This window comes from Erinaceus europaeus, chromosome 17 (assembly GCF_950295315.1).
Source record: "Erinaceus europaeus chromosome 17, mEriEur2.1, whole genome shotgun sequence".
NCBI lineage: Eukaryota > Metazoa > Chordata > Mammalia > Eulipotyphla > Erinaceidae > Erinaceus > Erinaceus europaeus.
In genome coordinates this window covers 7959299-7982681 of record NC_080178.1, presented here as the reverse complement: position 1 = coordinate 7982681, position 23383 = coordinate 7959299, and the positions used below count along the sequence as shown (strand labels likewise).

Here is a 23383-nt window from a genome sequence, read left to right as displayed (position 1 = left end):
CTTGGTACTACCAGATGGCACTGTGAATATTTTTCTGACTCCTTTGTTTTTCCTGTCTACTTACAGTGCCAGAAAATAAAGTTACCCTTCACTTATTACCCTAGCAGTCAGAAAGACACAGCAAGGTCTTTTTCCAACTACAGTATAGAAGCAAAGACAGCTTGACTATTGTAAAGTTCCTGCCTACCTCCTGTTTCTGAAACCATATTAGTAGAGTTGCAAGTTAGAAAGGCTGGGTTTTATCCCTCTGACAACCTGTTATGAAGATCATACTTTCTGTGGATCATTACATAAAACACATTTGAAAAAATCAAGATGTTTCTAAAAGGTGAAAAGTGGTTTTTGTTTTGTTTTGTTTTCAGAAAAATAAATGCTTATTCAGATGTCTTGTTGCTGGTAACTGATGATAATAGTGACACATTACACAATTATAAATAATGAGGTTCAGAGTAAAAAGTGATAAACTAGTTCTAGAATAACTGTTACAAACTCTAGTGTACTTCTGCTTTCAGGTATATATTTGCCCTTGTTTAGGGATATGTGTAAACATATGCTCTATTTCTTGGAACCTGGTCTATATTGTAGTCATATAAATCACTATTTAATTAAGGGACTTTTCAAAGTTAACCCAATTACCAAATAATGTGATGATAACAATAACTATCCATTGTCTTCTTTTGGGGGGGGATTAATGTTTTACATTCAACAGTAAGTACTATGGTTTGTACATGCATAATATTCCCCAGTTTCCCATATAACAATACAACCCCCACTAGGTCCTCTGACTCCTTTTTGGACCTGTATGTTCCCCACCCACCCACCCCAGAGTCTTTTACTTTGGTGCAATACACAATTCCACTTCAGGTTCTACTTCTGTTTTCTTTTCTGATCTTGTTTTTCAACTTCAGCCTGAGAGTGAGATCATCCCATATTCATCCTTCTGTTTCTGACTTATTTCACTCAACATGATTTTTTTCAAGGTCCATCCAAGATTGGTTGAAAACGGTGAAGTCACCATTATTTACAGCTGAGTAGTATTCGATTGTGTATATATACCACAACTTGCTCAGACACTCATCTGTTGTTGGACACCTGGGTTGCTTCCAGGTTTTGGCTATTACAAATTGTGCTGCCAAGAACATATGTGTACACAGATCTTTTTGGATGGATGTGTTGGGTTCCTTAGGATATATCCCCAGGAGAGGAATTGCAGGATCATAGGGTAGGTCTATTTCTAGCCTTCTGAGAGTTTTCCAGACTGTTCTCCACAGAGGTTGGACCAATTGACATTCCCACCAGCAGTGTAGGATGGTTCCTTTGACCCCACACCCTCTCCAGCATTTGCTGCTGTTACCTTTTCTGATGGATGACATTCTCACAGGGGTGAAGTGGTATCTCATTGTTGTCTTTACTTGCATTTCTCTGACAATCAGAGACTTGGAGCATTTTTTCATGTGTTTCTCGGCCTTTTGGATCTCTTCTGTGGTGAATATTCTGTCCAAGTCCTCCCCCATTTTTGGATGGGGTTATTTGCTGTCTTGTTGTTGAGTTTGGCAAGCTCTTTATATATGTTGGTTATTAAACTCTTGTCTGATGTATGGCATGTAAAGATCTTCTCCCATTCTGTGAGGGGTCTCTTGGTTTGGGTAGTGGTTTCTTTTGCTGTGAAGAAGCTTTTTAATTTGATGTGGTCCCATAGGTTTATACTTGCCTTAGTCTTCTTTGTAACTGAATTCGTTTCATTGAAGATGTCTTTAAAATTTATTCAGAAAAGAGTTCTGCCAATATTTTTTTCTGAGTATCTGATAGTTTGTGGTCTAACATCCAAGTCCTTGATCCACTTGGAATTTACTTTTGTATTTGGTGAAATACAGTGGTTCAGTTTCATTCTTTTGCATGTTTCAACCCATTGTTTCCAACACCATTGTTGAAGAGACTCTGATTTCCCCATTTAATAGTCTGAGCCCCTTTGTCAAAGATTAGATATCCATAGGTGTGGGGGCTCACTTCTGGGCTCTCAATTCTATTCCACTGGTCAGTGTGTCTATTCATGTTCCAGTACCAAGCAGTTTTGATGACAATGGCCCTATAACACAATTTGAGATCTGGGAGTGTGATGCCTCCAGTTCTGTTCTTTTTTCTCAAGATTGTTTTGGCAATTCTAGGTCTTTTCTGGTTCCAGATAAACATTTGTAGCATTTTTTCTATTCTCCTAAAAAATGTGCTTGGGATCTTGATGGGGATAGCATTAAATTTGCAGATGACTCTGGGTAATATATTCATTTTGATGATGTTAATTCTACCAACCCATGAACATGGGATATCTTTCCACTTCTTTGTGTTTTTCAATTTCCTTGAGTAGTGACTCATAATTTTCAGTATACAAATCTTTCATTTCTTTGCTTAGGTTTACTCCTAGATATTTTATTGTTTTTGTTGCTATAGTAAAAGGAATTGATTTCTGGATTTCAATTTCTTCTAGCTTAGTGTTTGCATAGAGGAATGCCACTGACTTTTGAATGTTAATTTTATAGCCTGACACCTTACTGTATTTCCTGATGATTTCCAAAAGCTTCTTGCTGGATTCCTTAGGTTTTTCTGTGTATACTATCATATCATCTTCAAATAGGGAGAGTTTGACTTCTTCTCTTCCAATCCGTATCCCTTTAATTCCTTGCTCCTGCCTGATTGCTACAGCAAGAACTTCCAACACTATGTTGAATAGTAATGGTGATAGTGGGCAGCCCTGTCTAGTACCTGATCTGAGTGGAAATGCTTCTAGTTTTTCATCATTGAGTATGATGCTGGCTATAGGTTTGCTATATATAGACTTCACTATCTTCAGGAATTTTCCATCTATTCCCATTTTTTGTAGTGTTTTGATCATAAAGGGATGTTGTATTTTGTCAAAGGCTTTCTCTGCATCTATTGATAGGACCATGTGGTTTTTGGTCTTGCTTTTGTTGATGTGGTGGATCACATTGATTGATTTATGTATATTAAACCAACCTTGCATGCCTGGGATAAACCCCACTTGGTCATGATGAACAATCTTTTTAATATACTGCTGTATCCGGTTGGCTAGAATTTTGTTCAATATTTTCGCATCTATGTTCACCAGAGATATTGGTCTGTAGTTTTCTTTTTTGGTTGTGTCCCTGTCTGCTTTCAGTATCAGAGTGATGTTAGCTTCAAAGGAGCTGGCAAGGAGTATTCCAGTGTCTTCAGTCTTCTGGAAGACTTTTAAAAGTAGAGGTATTAGTTCTTCTTTGAAGGTTTTGTAGAATTCATTTGTAAAACCATCTGGTCCAGGACTTTTATTTTTCGGGAGATTTTTGATAACTGTTTCAATTTCATTGGCTGTGATGGACCTGTTCATGTTATCCTCTTTACTTAGTTTTGGAAGTTAGTAGGTATCTAGGAAATCATCCATTTCTTCCAGGTTCCCTAGCTTGATGGCATATAGTTGTTCATAGATGCCTCGCATGATATGTTGGATTTCTGTGGTGTCTGTTGTGATATCTCCTCTTTCATTCACTATCCGATTTATTTGGGTCTTCTCCCTTTTTTGTTTTGTGAGTCTGGCTAAAGGTTTGTCAATTTTGTTCACTCTTTCAAAGAACCAACATTTACTTTTGTTGATCTTTTGTATGGTTTTCTTATTCTCAATGTTATTTATTTCTGCCCTAACTTTAGTGATTTCTGTCCTTCTGGTTGCATTAGGGTTCCTTTGTTGTTCTTCTTCTAGGTCTTTAAGATGTGCAATCAGGCTGTTTATTTTTGCTTTTTCTTGTTTCCTAATGTGTGCTTGTATAGCTATGAACTTCCCTCTCAGTACTGCCTTAGTTGTGTCCCAAATATTTTGATAGCTTGTGTCTTCATTTTCATTGAAGTCTCAAAACATTTTGATTTCTTCCTTGATTTCCTCTTTGACCCAGAGGTTGTTAAGAAGTGTACTGTTGAGCTTCCACATTTAGGGACTATTACTAATCTTTTGTTGATTGTTAAGTGTTAGTTTAATTCCACTGTGGTCTGAGAAGATGCTTGGGATGATTTCAATGCTCTTGAATTTGCTGATGTTGTCTTTGTGGTCTAACATATGGTCTATCCTTGAGAATGACCCATGTAGATTTGAGTAAAATGTGTATTTCAGTTTCTTGGAATGAATGACTCTGAAAATGTCCAATAGTTCTAGTTTATCTATCTCTTCATTTAGCTCTCTTATGTCTTTATTGATTTTCTGCCTGGATGATATGTCAAGTTGAGAGAGTTGGGTGTTGAAGTCCCCTACTACGACTGTGTTGCTATTAATATACTGCTGTATCTCTTTCAGTAGACGTTTGATGTATTTAGATGGCTTCTCATTGGGTGCATAGATGTTAATAATTGTTAAGTCCTCTTGATTGACTGATCCTCTGAGCATTAAGTAGTGTCCATTCGTATCTTTTTTAATCTTATTTATTTTAAAGTCTGTCATGTCAGATATGAGAATAGCTGTTCCTGCCCTTTTTTGTGGGCAGCTCTGGTTTATGGTGGTGCAAGGGATTGAACCTGAGACTTCAGAGCCTCAGGCATGAGAGTCTCTTTGCATAACCATTATACTATCTATACCTGCCCTGTATAGACAATTTTATTTTTTTTAAATATTTATTTTGTTTATTTATTCCCTTTTGTTGCCCTTGTTGTTTTATTGTTGTAGTTATTATTGTTGTTGTCGTTGTTGGATAGGACAGAGAGAAATGGAGAGAGGAGGGGAAGACAGAGAGGAGGAGAGACAGATAGACACCTGCAGACCTGCTTCACCACCTGTGAAGCGACTCCCCTGCAGGTGGGGAGCCGGGGTTCGAACTGGGATCCTCATGCTGGTCCTTGTGCTTAGCGCCACCTGCGCTTAACCCGCTGCGCTACAGCCCGACAATTTTAAAGGAAGAACTCACACTGCTTCATCATGTATACTTGAGAGCTGGGGGCTATTATGAGTCTTTCAAAACAAAGGGAACTGATTGAAAGGAAGATACAGAAAGAATCCCAGTGAAGTTGAGATGAGTCCTCCCATGATGCTCCTGGGATCTGAGACAGAAGCTTCGGTTCCCAGTAACTTCTGAAGTCCAGTCCCCAGGAGCTCAAGCTGCCATTTGGCTACTGTGAAATTGCCTCTTTTATAATGAAATTTCAAATAGGATGAAATTCATTCTACAATGAAATTGCCTCTTTTATCTTTATAGGAAGATCTCCCACTCTGAGCCGGCTGAAGTAGTTTTCCATTTGCCACAAGTAACGGTGCCTGACCAAGAGAGCCTGAGAGGGCTTCCCACAGAGAGTGAAGCCTGCCGAGATAGGAGAACATCTCATTAGGCATTTAGCTGGAGAACTTTGAGGAGCACCAACGCATGCACCTGTCTGCGACTTCTGCTTCTAGAAAATGAAGTCTTAAAAGTTCTTTAAATGACTTTGCCTGTTTTCTAAGTCTCATCAGGACTTGCCAGTGAGAAGTTACTAGACTTTGAAGCAACCAGTTCCTCCTGGGCAGGCTGAGATCTTCTTACCTGACTAGCAGGTCACCTTCTACGGGAACTTGCAAGCAGGGCCGAGTGTTTACACACCTAGTTGAGTGCACACATTACAGTGCATAAGGACTCAGGTTCAAGCCCCCAGTCCCCCACCTGCAGGAGAAAAGCTTCTTAAGTACTGATGCAGTGTTGCAGGTCTCTGTCTCTCTCCCTCTTCTATATCCCCTTCCCTTTCAACTTCTCTCTGTCTCTATTCAAAATAAGGTGTTTTCTTTAAAAAAAAAAAAAAAGAAGAAGAAGAAGAACTTGCAAGCCCAACAGGTAGCATTAGGAAATACTACCCTAACCATTCCATACTCTCCTTTTTTATTTTTTGTTTTTTTTGAGTTTCTTATTTCTTGTTATTTTTTTTTTTACTGGTTATTTAATAATGATTGACAAGATTGTGGCATGAGAGGGGCACAATTCCACATAATTCCCACCACCAGAGTTCTGCGTACCATTCCCTCCACTGGAAGCTTTCCTATTCTTTCTGCCTTTGGGAGTATGGACCAAAGATCTTTATGGGGTGCAGAAGGTGGTAGGTCTGGCTTCTATAATTGCTTCTCTGCTGAACATAAGCAATGACAGGTCAGTCCATACCCCCATCCTATTACTATCTTTCCCAGGTGGGGCAAGGCTCTGGGGAGGTAAGATTCCAGGACACTTTGGTGCGGTCATCTGTCCAGGGAAGTCGTGGTAGCATCTGCAACTTGGTGACTGAAAAGCATTAAGATATAAAGCAGAACAAATTATTTAGTAATCAGGAACCTAAAGATAATAATATAGCAAATGAAATTTGGGGTCTTCACATTGGAAAAAATGACCAAAAAAAATCTACTATGCCTTTCTATTTATTAGTCCAATTCCTTTTTAAAAATCTGTCATTTATTGATGATACATAGGTAGACAATAAGTAAATAGATAGATGGATAATAGAAAATAGATAGATAGATAAATATAAAAATGATATAAACATGCATAGATTATAGATATATAAATGACAGATGTTGGTTAGATGATAGCAAGATGATAGATAGAAAGAGAGAGAGAGAGAGAGATACATAGTTAGATACACAGATAGGTCAATAGACAGATATGCTAGGGGTTCTATTTCTTTGGGAACTCTGACTAATAAAGACCTGGAAATTAGCATCATATAAGTTACTAAATCAGGCATCAAACAGATCACTTAATAAAAGAAACCCAAGGGGAAGTGAATCCCACAATAAATAAAACAGACTCTGGAAGCACACTGCCAATATTCAACGATAGTTCTACTACCAGCTATTTGTGTGATTTTCTTCAGTTCTCTTCACTTCCACCTACTTCTGCAGATGGGAAATTTAGTGCCAGCACTTATGCCCAAAGACTACTGTACAAATGACATGGAAGAATGCATGTTACGTATCTGGAATAATGCCTGGAACCAAGATTTCATCTCCACAGATGCTCACATACATTACTTCACTAAGATTGTCTTTACAGTGTACCAGAAACTGGGTGGATTAAAAAGACAAAAGCACAATCTGATTGTTTCAAAGTTCTGGAAGCTAAATAGTCTACATCAAAGTTGATTCCTTCTGAAAGCTTTGAAAAAGAATCTATTCCAGGTCTCTCCTTAATATGGAGATAGTTTTCTTCAGTATATCTTCCCATTATCTTCTCTCTCTGCATGTCTGACTCTGTACTCAAGTAAGCACTTCTAATAAAAGCAAAAGTCACATTGGGCTAGGACTCAATTTGATGGCCTCATTTGAACTTCATCTACTCTATGAAGACCTGTCTCCCAATAAGATCATCTTCTATAATAGTGAGGCGGTATTTGTACTTCGATATCCAAGTACATGAGGGAGGGGCCAAGGAGATGAGTTAGCAACTAGAATGCATATTTTGCAATGCTTGAGGCCCCAAGTTTGGCCCCGGTAGTGAAGGTCCCAAAAGTACTATGACCCCCCTCTCTCTGTGTGTCTCTTTCTCTCTCTGTTGCTCTTTTACTCTCTCTCTCTCTCTCTCTCTCCCCATTGTCACCTTAACTATTTTCCAACTCTTTCTGCCCTCTTCAACTTACTTAGGTCACTTCCTCACTGTGAATGATTACCATAAATTAATATTTATTGTCATAAAATCATAATGGGCTGTGCATTACAGACTAATTTCAGAGACCCTCTTTTTTCCAGAAAATCCTAATTCTTGTTCCATCCTATCTGCTCTCTCAAATGCTGAGTCATATTCCAGTGATAATGTGTCACTATTAATCACCCCTCACATTTATGTGGTTCAGGAAATCAAGAGTTGCCTAGTCTAGAGATTGTGCTGTGATCTGAATAATACAGTTCTCCTTTTTAATCTCAGTTGAGGATTGCAAAGTGGAGGGAGGAGGGGCATTAGGAATTTCAGAGCAGGTGTGATTTTCTTGGCACATGTATTTTTTTAAAAATTGAGAAACTTGCCATTTGAAAAATTAAACTTCAAATTTCTCTTGAAAATCAATGGGTGTGGGGGTAAGTATAACTGTATCATTTGTTAACAGGTCTCTGTGAGAGACACTTGCTCTTTTATCCATAACAGAATCTCTCTTATAGTGAAATAAATCAGAAACAAAAGGATGAATGTGGGATGATCTCACTCATAGACAGAGTTGAAAAATAAGATCAGAAGGGAAAATACTAAACAGAACATGGACTGGAGTAGGTGTATTGCACCAAAGTAAAAGACTCTGGAGTAGGAGGGGAGGGTTCAGGTCCTGGAACATGATGGCAGAGGAGGACCTAGTGGGGGTTGTATTGTTATGTGGAAATGTTATGCATGTACAAACTATTGTATTTTACTGTTGACTATAAACCATTTATCCCCTAATAAATAAATTTTAAAAAATAAAAAAAGAACTTCTCATATCCATTATTCCCCATCCCTGCCTACTGAATAATCTCCAGTTCATACTGCTCAATTGCTTGGCTTTTGATATTAGAATTTTCTCCAACAATCCCAAAAAATCTAATCTCTGTGTGTGTGTGTGTGTGTTCTGCTCAGTCTTTTAGTGAGCGAGCATTATAGACTCCAACTTGTTCCCTCTCCCTTTCTCTACACATATACACATTTCCTATAGTCTCTGCCACCATTCTGCCCATTTACTTCACCTCTTGATAATAAGGAATTTTAAATTGAAAGCCTATCACGTAGGAACCCCCCCCCCCCACTTTGGGAGAGAGAACACGAGGTCATGCATACCTTTGGGGAAAGTTATTATCTAGCAATTTTATCTCAAAGATTTAGAAAGGACAGACCACCAGGATCCTGTGGCTCATCCCATGTGATGGGACGCCTTCCAACCAAATGGAAGTCTAATAAGAGTACTTTGATATCAGCTGGTTGGCATGGACATAGGAACCCTGTGCCCGCATTAATCCAGCACCCTTTATAAACCTTGAATCTCAGCTTGAGGTAAGATGGTCCTTTGAGACAGGAGTCTGACATCTTCTGAGGTTTGCTAGCACCTGATTAAACCTTTGTTTCACATATCAACCCAGAAACAAGCAAAGAAATCTTTGGCTCAGTAAGAAATCCTGTATTTTACTTCAGTCAAGTAAAATTAGAGGACTGTTACATGCCAGGTGGTAGACTCTGTTCCAGACCTTTTTTTTTTTTTCTTGCAGAATTCCATGTTGACAGGGGTTTGAATCCACACCATTCCCACCACCAGAGTTCTGAATCTTCACTTTCCCCACTGCAATCCACCACAGTTCCCCTAAAGTTATAGACATGGGCCAACCATCTTCTCTACAACTATCTGTCCATATTTATACATAGTTGCCCCTTCTTTTTCTGACTCTCTTGCCCTCTCTTCCCCTCTAAGCCACTTGTAACATCGTAGCTACCTCCATATGTCTGTCTCTTTTCCTCCTCTCTCTCTGGGTGCTGATGAAGCTGGAGTGCAGAGGCCTCTTATCCTCATCCTATTACTTCTCCCCCACTGGGAGTATGGATCAAAGTTGTTTTGGGGGAGCAGAAGGTAGGAGTTCTGACTTCTGTAGCTGCTTCTCTACTGAGCATGGGCATTGACAGGTCAAACCATACCCCCAGTCTGTTTCTCTTTCCCTAGTGGACCAGAGCTCTGGAGATGCGAGGGTCCAGGACACATTGGTGAGGTTATCTGCCCAGAGAAGTCAAGGTGTAGTCATGGTGGCAATTGTAACTTGGTGTCTGGAAGGTGGCATGACTTAAGTTGAGACAAGATGGTTAATGAACAGGAACCAATAAGTAGGATGAGAGCAGATGAGATTAGGGATTTTAGGATAGAAGAAATCTAGGAAAACCATTTTAGGCATGTTCCTGGGGGCATACAACTACAGTAGTTTTGCTTGAGTTTGGTAGCTAGCCTGAGGTTAGATGAGCATATTGTCTGAGAGAATGGTGTCAGAGTAGAGAAAAGGGCTATAAAGTTGGATTAGGACAGAGAGTAGCTCCCATTCATATATATATTCTGTGGCTAAAATTAACTGTTTACCTCCATCCACCTGCTCCAGGTCCCATATGTAAATACATATTTATATTTAGACCCAGAGCCTGTGTAACCTCTGAGTCCCTACTGGTCTGAGCTTATATCTCATGGTCACATCTGAGGAACAATGCAGGCTGCACTCATTTCAGGACCAGTCTTTTTCAAGTGGCAGGGCAGGATACCCCCAGCCTCCCTTCGGGGACTGGGGCTAACCCTACTATCATTGCTTTATGGTAGAGCCAACATCCTGGGAGGCAGGCCCTGGTTTCATATTGGCACAATGCATCTTCTTGAAGCTTACATTCCAGCTAGGGAGCTAGACTCAGCCCTCTCCCAAAGAAACAAATTCTCACTGTGATGGAGGCAAAGAAAAGTCCAGGTAAATTCAGGAATTGGAAGATGAAAAGAAGATGAGAAAAAAAAAATTAAGTTATATAAGCAGAAATATAAGAGGGATGGAAAGTTTCTCTTAGCTCCTGGAAGACAAGCAGACAGAGAAAAACATGTAAATATAGAGACCCTACCTCATTATATATATATATATATATATATATATATATATATATATATATATATGTAGATATAGACAGATACAAAGTTAACCCTTATCTGTAACCATGGGAGAACTACTCCGGTTTCCAATGGAAGGGATAAAGACACAGAACTCTGGTAGTGGGAATGTCATGGAAGTATAGCCTTATTATCTTATAATTCTGTAAGTCAATATTAAATCACTAATAAAGAAATAAGAGAAATAAGTAAAAAGAATTGGTGTCAGAATTATAAAAAAAATAGAAAAGAAAAATGAAGGTGTAGTAAGTCTATGGAATATTTTATCATCTTAGATAAGCCCCTCAAAATCACAACAGGAAGCCTAGAAGGTACAAAGAGGGAAAAATAAATAAATCCAACTCCATCAAATTTGAACATCTTTGGAGGCTAAAAGGCATCATAAACAAACTCGAAAGACAAACTTGGGAGAATCTTTTGCAGCATAAATAACAGACCAAGGACTGATTCCTCTAATAAACAAATTACTCTTACAAATCAGTCGACAGAACACATACAATATTTACAAGGGGAGCATAAATGATGCAGACAAATGAGACGCCTCTGACTGTCATCAATAATGAAAGAAATACAAATCAAAATAATGTGATATCTTCCAAGCAAACAGTGGTCACCATGTTGTAAAATGGATACTCCCTGCTGCCATGAGTGTGTTAGGGAGCTGGGAGTCTGGTTCACAACATGCAGAAAACAGCCCTACTGCAGGGAAGTCAGTGATGCACCTCTTTGAAAGACTCTGCTTCTGCAATTTGAATAATCAGTGTTCTTTATTCCCTCACCCACCCTGTCTCCTACCACACTGTAGCTTCCAGAACTCACACCTGCTCTTTCCTGCCCTAGGCATCCTAGCAACCTTTTTTTGCTACTCAGTCATAAGGCTGCTATTCTCCTGGAATAGACTAATTCCACACGGCTCGTCTTGGTTTCCTTGGACCTCCTCAGAAATGCAGCTGTGGTTTGGTTAGCTGCACAGTGTCCCTGCCAAAGTGCCTAATAAAAGTGAAATCATAACTGTCTGGGAGTGTCTTTCTACCTCAATGCTCTTTACCTACAAAGATACCTTGGATTCAAACTAGGACAGAAATGCAGTCACGTGGAGCTGCTGGTTAAAGTATGTAAAAGCAAAACCAAGAGGCTTCAGGTCCCAGAACATGACGGCAGAGGACCTAGTGGGGGTTGTATTGTTATGTGGAGATGTTATGCATGTAGAAAGTATTGTACTTTGCTGTCAACTGTAAACCATTAATCTCCCAGTAAAGAAGTTTTAAAAATAAATAATAAGAAAAAAAGCAGAGCCAAGATGGCTGTGTTGGAGTCAGTGAAAGTCTCACGCAAGCTAGAGACAGAGGGATCAGATAGTAGTTCACAGGCCATCATCTGAAAGTGTCTTTTCAACAAAGACAGCTGGTGTCTACATGGTAACAGAGAGATAATAGCCACTAAATACATTCTATTTTTTTAATCATCTTTATTTATTTATTGGATAGAGACAGACAGAAATTGAGAAGGTGGAGATATAGAAGAAGAGAGACTGAGAGACATCTGCAACACTGCTTCACCACTGACAAAGCTTTCCCCCTGCAGGTGAGCACCAGGGTCTTGAACCTGCTGGGTCCTTGAGCATGTGTGCTCAACCAGGTACACCACCTCCTGGACCCCACTAAATATATTTTCCTGATGTATTTAGCCATATCCTTTGCATATAGTCTGATATCTATGCAGCATCACAGCAAAGAGTTTACCAGGCTGTTAGCAAAAAGTTTAGCTTTATGTCATCTCCTTTGCAAAAACAATGTTCTTTTTTTAATAATTTTTATTTATAAAATGTAAACACGGACAAGACCTTAGAACAAGAGGGGTACAAATCCACACAATTTCTACCACCATAACTCTGTATCCCATCACCTCCCCTGATAGCTTTCCTATTCTTTATCCCTCTGGGAGTATGGACCCCAGGGTCATTATGGGATGCATAAGGTGGAAGGTCTGGCTTCTGTAATTGCTTCTCCACTGAACATGGGTGTTGACAGGTCAATCCATACTCTCAGCCTGCCTCTCTCTTTCCTTAGTGGGGCAGGGATCTGAGGAAGCGGGGCTACCTGACACATTGGTGGGGTTGTCTGCCCTGGGAAGTCAGGTTGGCATCTGGAGCCTGGTGGCTGAAAAAAAGTTACAATATAAAGCAGAACAAATTATTGACTAATCATGAACCTAAAGGGTGGAATATTGCAGATGAAGATTTGGTGTCTCCATTTGGGGAAAAAGCTAACAAGTCTATTTTCAGTATATTCCAAGGGGTCCATGACTTACTGCTGACTGCTTTTTATTAAAGTGTCTTTTGTTCTCCTGCAGGTTGATTTTTTTTTCTTTCTTCTACTTATTTTTGAGTTGTTATTCAGTGTTTGTGCTTCCAATTGTATTCACACTTGAAATAATTATCTTCTGGGTCTCCATTCTTTCTGTAAGAAATTACTCATTTATGTTATAATATCATTATGTCCAGTGTTTCCCACAGTACTTAACATACTTTAATGACATACTATGTTACTTACTAGATTTATTGTTCATTTATTATATTCAATGCTTATTGTCTCTTTCTTGGGTGTAAGTTCTTGGGGGGAGGAATTTTTTTTTAGGAAGTCTTGTTTTACAAGTAAGACATTTTATACTTCATTTTTCTTCGTTGATGTTGCTAGAACAACATTTTGGATTCTGTCTATAGTGAAAATCTAAAGCAACAGGTTTAGATAGACTACTTTTTTGATGCCTTTACTGAGGCTTTCCAAAAACATTTAAAAAATTACTTTCTCTTTTTCTTTTTTTTAATTTTTATTTATAAAAAGGAAACATTGACAAAACCATAGGAAAGAGAGGTATAGTTTCACATAATTCCCACTACCAGAACTCTGTATCCCACTCCTTCCCCTGACAGTTTTCCGATTCTTTAAACCTCTTGGAGTATGGACCCAAGGTCATTGTAGGATGCAGAAGGTGAAAGGTCTGGCTTCTGTAATTGCTTCTCCGCTGAATATGGGTATTGACAGTTTGATCCATACTCCCAGTCTGTCTCTCCCTTTCCCTAGTGGGGCAGGGATCTGGGGAATTGGAGCTCCAGGATGCATTGGTGGGGTTGTCTGTCCAGGAAAGTCTGGTTGGCATCATGCTAGCATCTGGAACCTGGTAGTTGACAAGAGAGTTAACATATAAAGCCAAACAAATTGTTGACCAATCATGGACCTAAAGGCTGGAATAGTGCAGATGAAGAGTTGAGGGGGGGTCCTCCATTTTGTAGATAGCTAGTAGGCATATTTTAGTTATATTCCAAAGGGCCTGTGGCTATCCTAGTTTGTTTGTTTGTTTGTTTGTTTCCTTTTTCTTTTTGCCCAGAGCCTGAAATCCAAGTTATTGTTTGGGGAGATGATGTCATGGCTAGAAAAAGGACCAGAAAGCTGAATCAGGGAAGAGAGTAGCTCCCAAATACGGGAAAGGGGTATAAATATTGTTTAAACCCCACTGATTTGATCTGATCTGGGGCCCATAATTAGCTTAGGAGCCTGTGTGACCTCTGCATCCCTGTAAATCTGAGCTCACATTCTGTGGTCATGAGTAGGAACATTCTAAGCTGCCCCAATATTGATCCATCTTCCTCAGGTGTAGCATAGAGTATGTTGTCCATCCTTCCTTCAGAGGATGGAACATTCTCTACCATTGTTGATCCACATTGAGGGCAAGGTCCTATGGGGGCCCACACAGGGGTCTATTTTCTTGTTCCTGACTTTTTATTTTTAACATGAGTAAAATTAGGAAAAAGTTCAGATAGTCATAGTTGTTATACCTGAGGGGAAAAAAAAGACTTTACAAAAAATACTGTTGCTGTAATTTGTGTATGTGTGCCCTATAATATTTTCAATAAAAATAAAGACATACTTGGGGGAAAGACACAGTGTTCTTTTCATGAACTGTTTATAGTTTTTGAAACAGATATAAGTGGAAACACCTGAGAATTTCTTTGTCACAAAGATTCAAAGGGTGGATTGTATGATGTCCGAGAAATATCTTGGTCTCCAAGGACAACCAGCAGGTTCACCACAGGGAAGCAGTCAACCTACTTTTCCCTCTAACGTTGCCTTGTTTCTTGGAGAATTTTATCCTCCTAACACTTTCTAAGATTCAAGAGAAATTATTGTCAGGGCTTTGAATTCAGTATTGAACAACATGAGATTCAGAACCTAGAGTTATCTCTCCCCCCATTTTTTAACTCTATCACAAACTGAAATGCTCTTACCAAAATATTTCATCCTCTTTTTTGACCTCTGCCCCTACTGCTACCAAATATATGAGACTTCGGGGTAAGGGTTGTGGTGGAATTTGAGTAGTTCTAATCATTTGTTTTAATTTTATATATATATATATAGTGGGATTGTTTTATCTTTGAGTATATCCTCCAAGTGAGATTGCTGGTTCATATTATTGTTGATATCATCATCTCTAATTATTTTTAATTTTTCACTATTTTATTTTTTACTAGTGACTTAATTTTGGTTTACAAGATTACATGGGAATAATTTCACACCATCCACACCACCAGAGTTCTGTGTCCCCATTCCCTCCATTGGAAATTACAGTAGTTCTCTCAAGATCATAGATAGGGGCTGGCTATTATTTCTATAACAATCTGTCTTCTACCAATCTATCTTTTTTTTACCAGAGCACTGCTCAGCTCCACTTATGGTGGTGCTTGGAACTGAACCTGAGATTTTGCTGCCTCAGGCATGAAAGTCTATCTATATAACCATTATGCTGTCTCCCCAGCCATTATCAAATACATGATATTCAAATATTTTCTCCCATTCTAGGGGCTGTCCTTTCATTTTCTTGATTAATTCCTTTTTTTTTTTTACAGAAGCATTGGGTTTGGTGTCAACATACTTGTCAACATTTGGTTTTTATTGCCTTTGCTTTTATTGTCAAGAGTTGCTGCTTGGGAGGCAGGCATGCATTATTGTGACTATGGAGTCCACTCATGGTTATATACATAGCAGTGGAGACGGATGACTAGAGTCAAGCTAAAAGCAGGCATGAGCTTAGTTGAAAGGCTTGGTTGTGAGTGACTCCAGCGGTCCAGACCAGTGAAAGAAGTCAGAGGCAGATCTGGAGTCTACGCTATTAGCATGTGCTTTTTTGGCTTCCACAGGCAGACACATACACAACTAGAGGAGCTAGCCCTTGGTACATGCAAGAGCATGGAGTTATAGTCTATAGGATGGAATCTTGCATCCACACAGCTGCAGAGACCTGGGTTGGTTCTGACTGCTGGTACAGATCTTGGTTTCTGATTGGAGAAGAATGGAATAGGAGGGACAAAGAGGGGTAAGGGACTCCAGTGATAGATATTTGTTAACAAGAAAACATGGAAAGTGAAGACAGAGGCACATGCAAGATTCCTGAAGTGGCCCTTGATTTTCTTTAACAATGTGTCTAGCTTCTCTTACAAAGCAGGACACAGGGATCCATGGTCACTGTATAGCCAATATTGGTAGCTTTTCTGCTAAACATCACTACATAGCTCAGAATCATCAGTCTAGGATGCATCAAACCAAACTAACATGGGTCCTTCGTGCAGTGCTGAAGAAGACTTTCACTTTCTTGCTGAGGGAACTCCTTCTAGAAGAATTCCCTCCTGGTACTGAGCTGATGATGCAAACAAAGAGAAGTTGTTCTTCACTTATTTTGTGTGGTTACTCTTGAGTCTTATGGTTCACTTAGTTGCTGGAGTTTTCTAAGTGGATTCCTGAACTCTCCCAGAGCTATTCTTGTTCTTGTCTAGTTGTTGATCTTTGTGAGGGAATTAACAATGATGATGACACTTTTGTTGCTATTGTAAATGATGAGAACATAACGCCTTGATGTCTTGATGGCTTGAGCTAAATGGGACAGTTGATTTGTCTGATGATTTGTTTTCTTTCTTTTTTAATATTTTATTTATTATTTTTATTATCTTTATTTATTGGATAGAGAGAGCCAGAAATCAAGAGGGAAGAGAGATAGAGAGGGAGAGAGAAAGAGAGATACCTGCAGCCCTGCTTCACCACTTACAAAACTTTCCCCCTCCACATGGGGACCAAGGGCTTGAACCTCATGCATTGTAACACATATGCTCAACCAGGTGCACCATTGCCTAGCCCCTATTTTATTTATTACTTCTCTATGTATTGGATAGAGACATTAACCAAGAGGAAAGGGGGAGACAAAGAGAAAGAGAGGCACCTGCAACACTGCCTCACTGCTCATGAAGTTTCCTCCTGCATGTGAGGACCAGGGGTTTGTGAATACCAAGTCTTTGCATATTGTAACAAGTGCAAATCAACTAGGTGCACCACAGCCCAGCCCCCATGATGGCTTTTTTTCTTTATGCTTACTGTATTGTATCCTGCCAGTAGACTGAGGTCAATGTATTTCTAGAAATGTACCAGGTCTTCAAAGAGATTAGTAGAGTCAGAAGTAGAAGAGGATAACAAGAAAAATATTCTAATATTGCTAACTAGATTTTACTACTCGAGATTCTTTGGAGATACAGAGACAATAGAATGTACATAGAGATCAAGAAGTCACTTTATTGAGGTGTTCTTGCCATTGACAAATGACACATTTAGTGTCAATAGCTTGGTGAGTGTGTAACTCAGTAGACATTATGAAACATTCACTATAATTTAGATTGTATGCTAAATATACTTGCAGAGAAGGTAGATCTTCTATTAAGTGTTGTTATCACATAACACAAGCTATAAGAAAAAGAAGAGAGAGAAGAAAAGAGGGGACATAGGGAATTTGTGGAGGTGATGAATTTGTCTAGGGTAGTAGAGGGAGATTGATTGTAAGGTGTTGGGTTGCACAATTCTTTTTCTATTTATTTAGATGGTTAATAGGAATATAGATTAACATAACCATTTACGCCCACCCTGCTACAAATGACCTTAAAATCTACCCTTCCTCCACTACCAGAGTTTTTTACTTATTTACTGCAATACTCCAAATCTAGTCCAAGTTCTGTTCTGTCTTTCCATTTCTGTTCTTCTTCGTCAGCTTTTATTTATGCATAATTCTTTACCTGAAGACACAGAAGTCCCACAATCCAGCAAACACAAGAAAGTAGAGGTGCTATTCAGTCTGAAGGCCTGAGAGCAAGGTTGATAGAAGAAAAATGGAAGGGGAAGTACAAAGAGGGCGAAGGGACTCCAGTGATGGGTATCTGTAAGCAGGAAAACATAGGAAGTGAGCACAAGTACAGAAAACCAGAGCCCAACTCTTCCTCTTCCTTTTATTATACTCAATCCCCTCCAACATCTCTCTCCACCTCTTCCCTCAGTGCCTTTACAATAGTACCATGTCAGCTTTACAGAATCCAACAATTCAAATGTTAATTTTGTCTGAAAACATTGATACAGATACCCCAGAAACAATGTGTATTCATATATCTGGGCACCCTGACACCCAGTCAAATTCTAAAATCAACTACCATGAGATTCTATTTCTGAATTATTAGACATAGAGTCAGTATGAAGAAAGAGGCCTGCTCATAAGTGAAGTAGAAAGTCTTGGCACAGAGCCTGGAACACATTAGGCAATGTACGTTTCCCTTCATTTCTTAATGTATATAATTGGAAATTCAACACAAATGCTATGCCTTCTTACAACAATCAGAACTTGGCCCCCTGAACACACGATGGCCTGTTTTTTATTTATCTACTTACTTATTGTTAGCACCAGGGCTTCACTGCTCCAGGACAACTTTTTCAGGGCATGTGGGTTATGGGGATGGGGCTAAGGAGGCACAGCAAGTGAGCACACTATCCAGGCGAGTGATTTTGCCAACTCAACCTCAATTTTACACCTACTTGCTTCCTTCATTCCTATAACAACTGTATGTAAATCAAATCCTGCACTCCTTATAGCAAAACTGAGTCATATTTAGGCAGACTATGTTGTCAATTACAAAGTACAAGGTGGGGGGAAAAAAAAGTAGAAGGCGGGAGAAACAGAACCCACTCAGCGTTTGGCATTTGGCCCATTTGTTTTTACAAGTTGTAGGTATTCACTGCCTTTAAGCAAACAGGAAGCCCTGCATGGGGTAATTTCTTCAACTCATTAATACAACTTGGCATGAAGTAACAGCTTATGAAAATGTGTTGGCCTCTTAAATGGGAATAGTTGATGATGATTTTGACAAAGGAGCCTAGGAGATATAGCTAATTATGGCTGAGGAGGGTTGTGATTCAGAGAAGGATGCCCCAGTGGGAAAAGTGGATGTTTGCAAAAAGCGTAGTTCCCCAGTTTCACCATTTTGCCAAGAATCCATCATAGACCACAATCATAGTCGTGCATCTACTGTCTTTCTTTGGTGGAACATATATTCTAGAATCAAGCATACAGGATTGTGTGAAAGTCAGCTCCCCAGGCCCTGAGGAACATCACTTATTGTTTTTATAGATAGAATGGGCTTTTTTTTTTGTATCTCCACTACTGAAAAATTTCTTTCTATTCATCACACAGCAGCTAAAGGGATGTTTATTACATTTGGATATAATTCCATGTCTTGCTCTTGGAGTAAAATCCACAAATCCCTAAGTGAGCCTGCAAGTCTCTCTGTGACCTAGTTTCTCCCTAAATTCACCAATTACATCTCACTAAAGCACCTCATTGATTGTCATGCTGCTACCCTCACCCTTCTCTTCAGTCCTTAAAGCATTCTGCTTGGAAATAGACTTTTCAGCCCCTGATAATAATGAAATAAATTTTTAGGACTCTGAGAATTTCAGTTTTAATTCCTCAGGGGAATCTATCTCACTTTGACCACACCAAACTAGGTCAGAATCCTATTATACAATATCTTGTGCTTCTTTGGTGCCGCATTCCAAAATCATATAAAAATCAATGAGCTGTGTAAAGGTTTAATATCTCTCTTTGCCTCAGGTTCTAAGTTTCATGAAGGAAGGCTAGGCCTATCTTATGTATTACTAAGTTCCTGAGTCTTGCATTATTCCTGAAACATAGCAGTCAGTGAATACTTGAAGAACTGATGACTAAGTTTGTGAAGTATCCAGGGAGATGTTGCCAAAATACCTTTCCTAGCAAATGTGAAGGTCACAAAGAGATGGGAATCACATTCAGCATTGTCTGTCTTCTAACAATAAAGTAACTGTCCTATAAGATATGAGTGTAATCAGTGGTTTTCATTACCAGAGAATAGAAAGTAGCTCAAGTTAATCAAGAGAGATGGCCTACGAATAATGCTTCAGACGTAAAATAGCACTTCAAACTTTTAGTGAGCAAGAAATATATATCTGATTCATTTCAGCACTACATAAATCAAATTGCTTCCAATACAAATCATTACATCTTTCCATCATTCTATCCTGTGTTGATTCTTTCAGCTACTTGGGGATATAGATTAACATATCTTAGTTGAATGCTTCCTGGTTCATATCCTCTTTCCCCCTCTTTGTTTTATTCCTCTGCTTAGCCATGTACATTGTTTCATGAGAAATGTTTCAACAAAATGTTGAGGAATATTTCCTACAGTCAAGATTTATTTCTAACCTCACTACACACAACCATAGAATGTGACTGCCTTTCTCATGTAAACAATAAGCTTCCACTTTGCAGTTATTTGAAGTGCAAAAACTTTGTTTCATAGAAAGCAAATTCAATTAGCTGAAACAATAAACAAGAATACTTAATACAGGTGAGGAAAATGAACTACATTTTATACCATGTGGTTGTTCATCAAAACCCTTTGGGATCCCATCTCTCTTGATCCATAATTGTAAGGCAGACATTTTTGCTCATGTGAAAACTGAAGCAAAAATTTCTGACTCAAGGTCGTAAAGTAAATACAGACATTGTGGGGGTCAAAGGAGACATTTTTCTACCTCCGTATGTCTTTGTCACTATGATCTGGATCATATGTTGAGGAACAAGGTCAAAAATGAGGATGGTTTGGAAGAATCACTGAATAATTGGAGTCACTGAATAGTTGGAAGAATCATTGAATAGCTGGAAGAATCATTGAATAGTCTTACTCTCCATGGGAAACCCTCATTCTGTTTAGAGCTTTCTTCAGAGCCTCCTTCACTTCCTTGTTTCTCAAGCTGTAGATCATTGGATTCAGCATAGGGATGATCACAGTGTAAAATACTGACACAATCTTGTCCTCTCCCAGAGATTTGCCCATGTTACCTTTCAGGTACATGAATATGAGAGTTCCAAAGAAAAGAGCCACTGCAGTCATGTGAGAAGCACAGGTCGAGAAGGTCTTAGCTTTGCCACCTGCTGTGCGAATCTTCAGAATAGCCCGGATGATGAATGAGTACGATATAAGAATCACTGAAACGCTGGTTGAAATGACAAAGAAAGCCAAGAGGTAGATCACCTGTTCCCTTGCCTTAGTCTCACTGCAGGCAAGCTTCAGAAGGGGTGGAAGGTCACAAAAGAAGAAGTCCACACGGTTGGACTTACAGAAGGAGAGCGAGAAGGTACACCCAGTGCGGATCACAGAATTCACCAGGGCTCCACCGTAGGCACCAGACACCAGCCACAGGCGAGTCTGTGGTGTCATGGCAGTGGCATAGAGGAGGGGGTTGCACACAGCCACATACCGATCATAGGCCATCACAGCCAACAGGAAGCACTCTGTACTGGCATAGAGCGTGAAGAAGAAGAACTGGGTGGCACAGCGCTCGTAGGAGATGACCATTGTATCTCTGTCCAAGGTCTCAAGCAACTGAGGGACAATAGCAGAAGAGTAGCAGATGTCCAGGAAGGAGAGGTGGCTGAGGAAGAAGTACATGGGTGTCTGCAACCTAGAGTCACTCTGAATCAGCAAAATCATTCCTGCATTGCCTCCCACGGTGACAAGATACAAGGCTAGAAACACACAGAGGAGAGCTACCTGCAATTCTGGTGGCAGCTGGAATCCCAACAAAATGAAATCTGTCACCACCACTGTGCCATTGTGTGCCATGAATCCTAGGTTGGTTGCTGAAATAACAAAAAACAAAAAAAATGAGTCAATGACAAAGTCTCATCAAAAGTCAAGTAACTTGAGCGTGGCTGGATTTCATCATTTCCAGTATGAGCGACATCTTTTAGACCTTGATAATACACTTTACATGTTTTTGTAAAATTTACTTCATCTTTCAGAAATCCTATCATAAAGCCAACTCGTTCCTCTCTTTATTGAATATACATGAGGACTAAGGAGATAAAGGAACTTGTTCAAGGTACCATAGGTAGTAAAGGGACTAAGCCAGAGCTAGAACTCAGCTCCTTTGAAGCACTTATGACAAATGTCAAATTGGAAGATTTTTATCAGATTCACTGGACAGTCATAAAATACCTCCTAGGGGGCCAAGTGGTGACACACCTGGTAGAGTGCACACATTACAGCATGCAAAGACCTGGGTTCAAGCCCTTGGATCCCACCTGCAGGGAGGAAGTTTTGCAAGCAGTAAAGCAGAACTGCAGTTATCTCTCTCTCTCTCTCTTTTTCCTCTCTATCTCTTTCTCACTCCCTCAACTTTTCTCTGATCTATCAAATAAGAGACAAGAAAAAAATAAAGGGAAAAAATGGTCACTGGGAGCAGTGGATTTGTGGTACTGGCACTGAGCCTCAGCTATAATATGGTGGCAATAATAAATAAAGAGGAGAGGAGAGGTATGAAGAAGAGAGGAGAAGAGGGGTGAGAAAAGGAAGGGAGAGGAAAGGAGGGGAGAGGAACGGAGGGGAGAGGAAGGGAGAGCAGGGGAGAGGAGAATATCCCTTTGTATTAAGACTATAGCAGAATAGTATTAATGACATGCACTTTGATCTTAGACCTATGTTCAGATCCCTTGAGATGTCAAGCAAGTTAATTTTTCTTTCTGAACTTCAGTCTCCTTGCTGCTTTACTGGGATGTCAAGAACAGTGTCAAAATAAGTTTGTAAAAGACAGAATGCACACTGTGATTAGCATGTATCTGATTGGCACATCTTCTAGGATTGTTTTTCCAGAGTGATCTTTGGTTCATGTATTTTGATATTTTCTGGAAACTCCTTCTCTTAAAGTTCAGTAATAATCCACAACCTTTGGTGACCTGATATCAACTCTCCTTTTCTTTGCAGTTGTGTTTGATGTTCATATGAATATCCCAGTGTTGGAGGCAAACAGTCAGTGAACTTTACAATTTATCGCTTTCCAAGTTGCCATGCTCCCTGCTGAACAGCCTGGCCTGGTTTCCAAGTTCTCCTCTTATTCCAAAGGACCTGTTCCACTTTTTTTTTTTTTAATTCCAGATCACGATCTATCAGTAAGATACATGAATGTAGCTTTTTCAGAATTAGCCTGCATAGCTCACTAAAGGACAAAACCATCACTTTTAGAAATTAATTTAGGATTCAAATACAAGTAAAATTCTTGCTGGGTATTCAGATAATCTCGTCTCTGTACCTTTGGATGCTGATAATTCTGGGTGGTAGAAAAACTGAACTGGACTTCAAAGGTGATTTCTCTTGTCCTCTTTCCATCCTTGAAAAGAACTGAATTTGAAAAAGATTTCATATAGGGTTTCAGATGAATAATAGAGAATGGGAAAGAAAATGAAGTTTTGACCTATGTTTGGCCCACCCTACCTCCCCCCACACATACACTGAATTTCTGATAATGTGAATATCTAGGACTTCTTCTGACCCTAATGGGAAAATCTAGTCCTGACCATTGACCAAAAT

General features: G+C 39.4%; 1 protein-coding gene across 2 annotated transcripts in view; it reads right to left on the bottom strand.

Moving 5' to 3' along the window:
- The window catches only part of LOC103110406 (olfactory receptor 9I1-like), a 30714-nt gene extending 9058 nt beyond the window's left edge, over nt 1–21656 (bottom strand). The window contains exons 1-2 of one of the 2 annotated variants that reach the window (XM_060177442.1): nt 21569–21656; nt 20857–21449 (exon numbers count right to left, since the gene is read on the bottom strand). In XM_060177442.1, the coding sequence (XP_060033425.1) occupies nt 20857–21373 (517 nt within the window). In that variant the 5' untranslated portion in view covers nt 21374–21449; nt 21569–21656. Of the gene's footprint in view, nt 1–19830; nt 21450–21568 lie in introns of those variants that run through there. The other variant, XM_060177441.1, reaches the window with a different exon arrangement.
- Nucleotides 21657–23383: the final 1727 nt, after the last annotated feature.